The 9,767-nt window shown below is 34.8% G+C and overlaps 1 protein-coding gene across 1 annotated transcript; it reads right to left on the bottom strand.

The window, feature by feature from the left end:
• Positions 1 to 1,599: 1,599 nt before the first annotated feature.
• Positions 1,600 to 8,601, bottom strand: LOC111007519 (kinesin-like protein KIN-14G). Its single transcript, XM_022279911.2, has 19 exons — positions 8,177 to 8,601; positions 7,548 to 7,714; positions 7,314 to 7,457; positions 6,988 to 7,230; positions 6,801 to 6,872; positions 6,569 to 6,637; positions 5,952 to 6,035; positions 5,598 to 5,837; positions 5,432 to 5,513; positions 5,239 to 5,334; positions 4,978 to 5,154; positions 4,786 to 4,892; positions 4,524 to 4,702; positions 4,262 to 4,423; positions 3,896 to 4,149; positions 3,641 to 3,804; positions 3,190 to 3,375; positions 2,584 to 3,023; positions 1,600 to 2,156 (listed from the first exon to the last, which is right to left on the bottom strand). Exons 1-19 carry the CDS (start codon positions 8,292 to 8,294, stop codon positions 2,018 to 2,020), a joined length of 3,123 nt encoding a protein of 1,040 aa, XP_022135603.1. The 5' UTR covers positions 8,295 to 8,601; the 3' UTR covers positions 1,600 to 2,017.
• Between the last annotated feature and the right edge of the window lie 1,166 nt (positions 8,602 to 9,767).

The following is a 9,767-nucleotide window of genomic DNA, read 5'->3' on the forward strand; positions in this document are numbered from 1 at the left end:
CCTCCCCTTTTACCTGGACACTGAATATTGATGCGGCTTGGTCGGAGACTCAGCAGTTAGGGGGACTTGGGTGGGTCTTGCGTAATTGGAAAGGTGTCATCATTCTTGTAGGCAACCGTTTCGTCGATAATTGTGGGAGTGTGAAGATGTTGGAAGCTATGGCTATTCTGGAACGGATACGAAACCTGTTGTTTATGGTTTCTTATCCTATTCAGGTGGAAATGGACTCGATGGAGGTAGATAAGCTGTTGCGAAGGGAAGACGGTGATCTTCTTGAAATAACGTGGGTAGTCAAAGAAATTTACACCTTCAAGATGCTTGCGGCATCATCTCTTTTAATAAAGTAAACAGACATGGTAATTTTTGTACCCACTATCTCGCTCGCAGGACTTTCGAATTAGAGGAAAGTGTATGTTGGTTTATTTGTATCCGTGATTGGTTGGCCCCTGTGTCGAATCAAGATCTTATTTCTTCTTAATAAAAGTCTCTTCTTTTCTTAAAAAAAAATGTACTCTCGATTTTGGTTTGTTTCGGTGTTTGTATTTTCCAAATATGTATTTTGGTTACTATACTTTCAACTTTTATTTGTTTTAGTACTGGTACTTTGAAACGTCTAGTTTGGTCAATTTATTTTCATTTGTATTTAATTTATTTGGATTATAATTTTAGCCTGACACTTCATTCACTAAATTTATTAAAATACAGAAATAAATTGTATTATAGGGGTTCATGCAAATAGGAAACAAATTGGTCACTTTTTAAAAATATAGGGACCAAAATAAATATATTATGATAATACATGGACCAAAATGAACAAAGTTAACTTTATTTAAATTTAGTATTAAGATTGAAAAACATTTTTTGTTACTCTACTCTCATTTAAAGTAACAATCTAATGCTTGAATTTTACTGTAGCTTGTTTGAGTTATACAATTGCCTACATCACCCTGCACTAGTAGTTTTATCATATTTGGAAGAGTAGTAGAATATATTTTTATACTTAGGTATACAAAACTCTTACTCATATTGGTCAATATGAGCTTAGTTCATCCGTAATTTGCATCTATCTCTAACCAAGAAGATTTGAGTAAGAATAATTGTAATGTCTAATCCAAGAGATAAACATTTCAACCTACAAATTTGTCATATTTGTAAAATCCTTGGACAAACTATATACTCTTCATTACAATTCCCCTTTTATTTTTCAATATTGTTCAAATTGTTTTGGATTCTATATCATCAACATATCATTATGCTATCAATGATTAACCCAACTATACTTTTATAATTTTGATACAAACTTAAAAATCACTAAGAGAAACGAATGTATGCATGGCAAACAAGCTAAAAACGGTTATTAAATTCACTGAAAACATACCAATATTGTTTTTAGAATTTCTTTTATTAGATCACAAAGTCCAAAAACAATTTTAAAAAATAAACATTCGAAACAGATATTCACTAAATCATTGGATTCAATAAATCAAAAAAAATAAAAAAAGTCCAAAAACAATTTTAAAAAATAAACATTCCAAACAGATATTCACTAAATCATTGGATTCAATAAATCAAAAAAAATAAAATAAAATTCGTATGGTATACAAAACAGACCCTTAATAACCTTCTTTATAGATAGAATAAAATGTTTGAATTCTCACCATCGTTTCAATTGTAATACTAAAAGAAAAAAGGAATCAGTGGTGCAAAGGGATAGTGGTACAAACAAGAACTCCGAGGTTTCTATTTTTCTTTTTGCTCCCAAGTTGCAACTTGTATCACTCTAGAACCAATATATAAAAAAATTGGACTGTGCAAGGAGGGACCCCATCACCAAGCATTTGAAGATTGAACAGAGAAACTTAGGCAACTTGAATTATTGCCACTTCATCAGAGAATTCTCTCGCTCTCTCTCTCTTCTCTCTTCTCTCTTTCTATATACAACAATAAATAGATACAAGAAAAGAAAAAACAAAAATGAGGAAGAATAAGTTCATGAACACACTCCATCCCACAGTACTCACTTAGTATAGCCACCCCTCCTCTTCCCTTCAACTGGAAATGCCTGTTTGCCTGCTGCCTTGTGCACTGGCAGCGGTTGGGCAACTCCGGCTTGTGGTTTCCGTGATGGAGAAGGAATCAATGAAGGAATGAAACTCCTAGTTGCAGAAATAATCAAATATATCAATCTAGTGCAACAAACATACGGATAAAGTGTGATAGATAGATTGAGAGATCGGTTTAAAACTACTTTGATTATAAGCACTTTAGTAAATAGTACTTGATTCTGCACTGAAAGTACTTCCTTAACAACTAACAAGCACCAGGGCCAAACACACTCTAGAATGTATTTTAACTGTTTTTTACTTCTTTTTCAAAAGGTACTAATAAATCACTTTTAAACATCAAGATTTTGAGTGAGAAGTGCTTTTGATCCTGTCAAAAGCACTCCTGAATATTTCCAAATTCTTTTCAAGACACGTGGTATGTCAGAGAAGGTTTCAGTGACGAAGAGAAACATAAACTATATTCTTCTAACTACGACGATCAAAGAAGAGAGAGAAATAAAAAAGATTGATTAGTTACCTAGTTTCTGGGCTCTTGGCTTGCTTAGGAGGAGTTGGTTTCTTTATCTTTGATCCGAAACCATTTGGAATGCTTGTAGCTTTTGGAAGTGGAAGGCTTGACTGCCAAATTACTTCTGGCTCTGATGTTTCGCTATTTGTAGCCTCATGATCATCAGAATCATCGGTAGTATTGAACAGGTTTTCAGGGTACACCTTTGAAGGATCTAGAACACAATTCTGATCAAATGTCTCAGGCAACTTGTCTTCAATATCCCAGTTTTCATTCTTGTTAATGGTAAGTTTGTCGTCCCAATCACTCAAAACCGATTCTTTATCATCTTGATCCGGCCTCCTACTGCCGAGTGCTGCACTTATGGGCGGCCATTGTTGTGAGTTACGTAATATGTCTCGTGGATCTAAGCTTCTTCTTTTCAGCTTCGTGCTAGCTTTGTTTTGAGCCTGTTAGCAACTAAGCATGTATGAGCAAGATGTGTTTCAAAAGATGATTCATACCCACATGAGGATTATCTATATTTTGACTGTCTCAGATATTTGAATTGAAAGTAATCGCTTGTTTAAATAACTACACAAAATTTACACATTGATTTTGAATACGAACTTATACCTCGACGTTACGAACATCTTCCATTGAGTTTGTTCTATTAATAGACATCTCCACAACACTTTTCCAGCTAGGAAGTGAAGGGGATGATGAGAAAGTTTTCACCATACTTCTTTCTGGAGTGCTTGATCGAGAATGTTGCTCCGTTTCACCTTCCTTCTTCGCTAAGGCTGCTTTGAGGCTCGCTATCTGGCATTAAGAAATAAAGTTGTCATGTAAAAGCACGAGAGACAGTATATACCATTACTTTTCTTGCTGATCACCACTAAGTTTTGACGGATGGGAGAGAGGAATATAGAGAGGTTTTGAGAGAAAAAAGACCATGGTTAAAAAATTTAGTGGTTACTATGACCCAGTTAGCAGGGAGGTATTCTTCTTTTCAAAAATAAGAAAGAGATGAAAATGCTCTTCCAAATCTTATCATTCAAATGAAAGACAATAAAAGGTACAAAACCTGTTCCTTGAGCTCCTTCGCATCGGCACTATCTTTGTTAACCCGAGCAGCACCGAGCTCAACAGTTGAAACCCTTTCAGCAAACTTCAATGTACTCATTGTTTCTCCAAGAGCTTCAGGCTCTGGACTTATATGAACAAACATCAGTGTCTTGGCTTGACCTCCTGAAAGATATAGAAGCAAATGTGATTGGCCAGCCAAAAGGGAGACACTCGACAGTTTCCCTACCAAGAAACTAGTATTGTAAAAACATACCAAGTGAATCTTGGAGCAACTGTGTGAGTTTACTGTTCCTATAAGGGACATGTGAATTCTTTTGGGCAAGAGAGGCAATAACATCTCCTAATGCAGAAAGAGATTTGTTGATATGTTGTGCCTCTTTTAATCTATCTCCTATTACCTCCGACTTGTCAACCCTTTCACTTCCTGCCAAGTCAACAAGATGCATACACCCACGAAGAGTCGCTCCGGATGTCAAATCTCTTCCTTGAACGTGAACAGTTAGACAGCTGCAATTGTTTACATAAACAATTAGATTATATGAGATTACAAGTCTTGCCTAAATCTTAAAACTAAACTTATTTCAAGAGTAGTTCCCATCTCAGTTGATGGCCAATGTACCTATGGGAACGACTGCTCCGATCATTCATGGCAGTCGAGCTCACAGCACGGTTCTTTTGGCCAAGATCCATCAAATTTAGAACATCTGATGTTGATGATACAGGTATAAGGGTTGCATCCGGCACATTTATCCCATTTTGAGAACTATTACGAACTTCCAATGTATTTATGACTTAAGGATGTGCATTATAGAAAGATCAAGAGCTTCATTATATGAGAGAAAATAAAGAAAGAAGAGGGGAAAGAAAAAATGGAAGGATATCTTCTGTTAGTGGAATCCGTCGCAAGGAGATCCCTAATTTGGTCATTGTAAATCTCGAGCATCTGAACATATATGTCATAGGAGATGGTCTGTTTCCTTTGTTGTGAAAGAACAAACAAATCACTCAATGCCCTGTAGTTTACACCTAAAGTTTCCTCAGTGAGCTCTTCTGGTCCTGACTGGAGTTTTACAAATGAGATATTCAGTAACACCACTGAAAAAGAAACAATAAGCTGTGGTATGTTGGTGCTTAATCTCTTACCATAGTGAAGGTTTTTCCGGATCCAGTCTGGCCATAAGCAAATATGCAGACGTTATATCCATCAAGCACAGACCGGATCAAAGGCTGAGTATCCGCAAATACTTCCCCTGCACAGAAAGAAAGTCGACACTAAATATTCATATATCAGAAAAGAAAAATATATGATAAGACCATCAAAAGAAGTTGGTGAACCTTGTGTTGCAGAAGGTCCAAATACTTTGTTAAAACTGAATGATTTCCTTCCCTCCTTGCTGTATTTTGATGGTGAAATAATGCTCATACTCCCTTCATCGATGCGATCAACGGTCGAGGGACGATTTGAGTGTCCACCAAGGAACGGTCGAACTCTACAGTATACTCTGATATTTCCTGATAGATTGTAATGCATGACCATTATTAGTTTTAGAATGTTAACATTACAAAACTAAAAGCCCAAGCCACTGGAAATGCTACCTTTCAGGTCTTGGACTTGATTATACAGTTTTCGATTTTCTTCAAGAACTCTCCGATATTCTGAAGCAGCATAAGCCACACCACTCATGTGCTTACCTAATTTAGGCAGCTAGCAATTAGACTGAGAATAAATTTAAAGGCAGCGAGTATAAGAATGATAGAAAAATTTGGCTTCTTCGTTAATAATTTGTACCAAGATTGTTAAATTCCTCTCTGTACTTCATTTGCAAAATCTGCATTCCTGCTCTGGTTTCACCAAGAGCACCCTTCAACATCTACAAAAAAGAAATCAATTTTTTGAAGTTACGTATTCCATAGAAGTAACCAACTACTGGCCCGTATGATAGAAATCCAGCTACCTCTATGTCTCTCTCTTGCTGTTCAATCAGCATCTGTCTTCTCAACGCTTTACGTTCCGATTCCTCATCACGATTATTATAACAATCAGAATTGTCAGTTATTGTTTCAGGACAGCTTTCTGCGGGACAACTTGATTCTTCGGGACAACTTAATTCTTCAGGACAACTTGCTTCTTCAGCACAAGTTGTTGCTTCTGGACTACTTATTTCTTCAGTAAAACTTGTTGCATCCTCTTCAATCTTAACAAAAAAATATATATATACACACACCCCATCAAGATTAAGAAGGAATTTTCTTAAATTGTTAACTTGGTTGCCAAAATATTTTCGAAAGATATATAACTTCACAGCTACCTTTTCATTGGCAGAAGCAGAACTGCTTTCTGGAGGAGACTTATCAGATACATATCCTGCTATGTCTTCTGGACTTACTTTCATCTGTCAAATTGGCAGAAGGAAAGATCATAAGTGCAGAATAAACAGAGAATAGAGTGAAGATACATCAATTTAATGATAGGCCACCACACCAATCATAAATGTGTATCAACGGAAATGGGTCTAGAGAGGGAGAACTTGATATGAAAACACAACCTTAGATTTTAGTTAGATTGTTAGTTAACATGTCGGTCCCACTTGCAACTAATGTAATGACGTAAGCAAATGACGGGCTAGAGTATTTAGCTGGATAGAGCCAATGGAGAGGATATTCTAGTATATATTTTGGGAGAGATAGGGGAGCTCTCAAATCTCCCTTTGGCTTTTACCCTCTGTTCATAAGTAAAATATCAAGTTCTATCACTTAAGCTATGCGATCAAGACAATTAGAAGATTAGAAGTTACAATCTAGACAGAATTCGAGATGTTAACTCTTAACAATAATTACTCTTGAGATGCAGGGAGAAATTAAAACATTCCACATCCTCTAAATAGAGATTGCTGACATAAAATACCGTGTGAAATAGAGAGTATACCATATTGTTATGAGTTGCTAACTGACGCTGGTACTCATCCATGACTTTATCAATCATGCATTCCACAATCTATGGATTCATTAGAAAAAAAGCAAAGGACAGGTTAGGAAATGAAGGGAGAAGAAGTAAGTACTTGGTAGTATTTGTTCAAAGACACAGAACTGTGAGATCTGTCCTTTAATTTTTACTGTGACAAGAAAAGAAAACTCAAGAATTAGAAGTTAGCACTTACAGTGGGGATTTCTTCAAGCCGTTTGTTAGAAAGAAGTTGACAAAGTAGCATATGTAAAGGACGGGGCGATCCCTGCAGACAAAATTGGAATGAACCTAAGGCACCTTAAACCGACTTGAGCAACAAACAATATAACAAAAAGTAGAAGAGGCAAACAAAGAAAAGAAGGATGAAAAAGCTCACTCACTGCTTCATTGCCAGGATGGTCATCACATGAGGACAGTTCAAGAGAAAAATTATCACTAGCTGATGAGGATCTTGCACAAGAATTCATGGATGATTCTGAATTTTTGAGCACCACATTTTTGTTCGATGTAGGCGATTTTGCTGCCCCACTATATTTCCACACCCCATTTCCGCCTCCTTGTTTCCAGGCGCTATACGATTTGAGCGCCAGAACGGAGTTCACGACCCTTCCAGATTTTCCTCCCTGACATAACCATAGACTTGGAATATATATCACTACAACCAGAAGATAAAATCAATCTGGTTCAACAAAACTACCAGATTTACCTGTTCTAGATCAGAGGCTTCAAAAGTTGGTAACCCCATTTCTTCTATAGCTACCAAGAACTTCCTCACATTTTCAAAGTGCTGGTATGCAGATAAGGGTGCCCCATCAGGAATAATAACTGAATCACAGGGGCCTTCAACAACCTACACAAAAAACAGTAATTGAATGGCCATCATTTTAGATGATGTAGAGCCAAAAATTTTCATGGAGAAAATAGATAAACTATATTATACCTTTGACACTGCCCCAGGCAGAACCTTATTGAGAACATTGCAAAGAATTATTCCGCTTCTCAATCCAAGCCTAAATTCCACTTCAGAAGGCTCAGCTGGCAAGTCTTTACCAAGAACAACTCCAACGGTTTTCCTCAGCCACCCAGCTGCTTCATACCTTCTCAAGGCTTCAAAGTAATAATATGATGAACTTTCAGTTTCATTTTCACATCAACCAAATCTCATCATTAATATCATGTAATTTTTGTACTTGAAAGGGGAAAGTTCACCTAAACCCCACATTTTTTTTTTAAATTTCTCTGTGCTTCATTTACCTAGATAGCTAGATTTTTCTCTTTTTTCCTTTCAGTATCTCATGTTGGTGAAATCCAATTGATCTAAGCACCAAACTGGCCAATGGGATTGAATTCCTCAGGAACCCAAATCAAACCCAATCACAACATAATTTAGAGTGAAAAATATATAAACAGAAAAGAAAAATCTAACCAATGATCCCAAATTTTTAAAAATGCATTTCCGCACCAGAAATGGTTGTATTTTACCATATCAATCAAATTGAAAAGAAACGAAACAAATTCCAAATCATCTCATTCTAGGGTGGCCAGAAAACAAGAAAACAAAGAACATACAGTCTTCTTCAGCCTTCTTCGAAATCAAGTCGATGTTCCGCGTATGGATTCCATGCTGCTGAAGAACATCTTCAACCACAGAAGCAACAGAAAACGGAAAAACTTGCTCTGTCGCCATTACAACTTTCAAGAATCCACAATGAAAAGAGAAAATCAAATCGAGTCAGATCAAATCAAATCCTACACTAATCCAAACAATCCCAATTGCCCAGAAAACTAATTGGGTGTTGAATTAGGAGATGGGGGTTATTGATTCTGGGTGAAGGGCCATTGAAAAGTGAAGAAAACAGAAAGAGGGAGAGAATTTTGGGGGATGAATTCCCTCTTCTTCCTTTTTTTTTTTTTTTCTGGGTTTCCCTTTCTCTCCAATGTTTCTCTCTGTTTCTCAAAAATCTTTCTCGCTCTTCAGTTTTATCTCTCCCTCCAAATTTTGTTGGAGAAAGTGAGACCGAAGCTAGTTCCGAGCCTCCCGCGAACAAGATGGCCTAACGGTTTGCGTTTAACGGGTGAGAAAATTTAAAACAAAAACATTTGTCCGAATTAGTAATCCTTTTTAAATAAAAAACTTTTTTTTAAAGATTAAATTACCCTTTTACCCCATGATTTTTGTTTCGTTTCAATTTGCTCTACCTAATTTTAAAATGATGAATTTTCTCTTCATTATTTTGGAACAATTTCTTTTTTAAGTAATTGCTGATTAAACATATCCGTTTAATAATTATTCATGTTTCTTGTCCCTCATTTTTAAATAATATTTCTAAAATTGTATAAAAATTCTGAAAGAATAAAATAAAACTTCTTGTTTGTCGTTTTTTTTCTAATTTTTTAAAAAACATAAATAAAGGTATTGCTTAATCATTCTGAACTTATAAAATGCATATTAAATATTACAAAATAAATATAACATAAAAATTTTGAATAAAAATATTTAAAAAATTAAAATTTTAATTTTAGAGAAGGAAAGGTAAGAAATGATTATCAAACACATTTCTATTTTATTAAAAAATAAACAAGAAATAGAAATGTCACCGAATCAATTCCTATATTATAATTCTGGTCCCAATTGCACCGCCAGCGGTGGATCCATAAATTTTGTTGAGGGGAACTTCATACTAATTTGTAAGTCATTCGTAAATATACTATACAAACTTGGTCTTGAATATTACAATTGAAATTGGTAATTCTAGTTTTTAGACTAGATTTTGTCGGTAATTTTTCTAAATTTACTTAGTAATTTTTTCAAGAGGATGACTTAATCGGTTTTTTTTATATATAATATCTCTATTTATATTTCAAATTAAATCTACAAAAAATATTAATAATAATAAAATAAAAAGTTAAATACATAAAATACAAATGATGATAATTTCATTATATAAAAGAAGTTGAAACATAACAACTTTATATTATAGTCTACACTTCCAAAAGTTGTTGAAACATGCAAATTTTATATTTTAGTCCAAACTTTTACTAATTATTATATTTAAAATAACGTCAAATAATAAAATTTATAAAGTTAATAAAAACTTACCTTAGACAATGAATCTTCAAATTTTCGACTTCTTTAGATTATGAAAAATTAAAATAAAAA

The sequence above is a fragment of the Momordica charantia genome (genome assembly GCF_013281855.1).
Source record: "Momordica charantia cultivar OHB3-1 chromosome 6 unlocalized genomic scaffold, Mcharantia_2.0 BLBB01000006.1, whole genome shotgun sequence".
Classification (NCBI taxonomy): domain Eukaryota; kingdom Viridiplantae; phylum Streptophyta; class Magnoliopsida; order Cucurbitales; family Cucurbitaceae; genus Momordica; species Momordica charantia.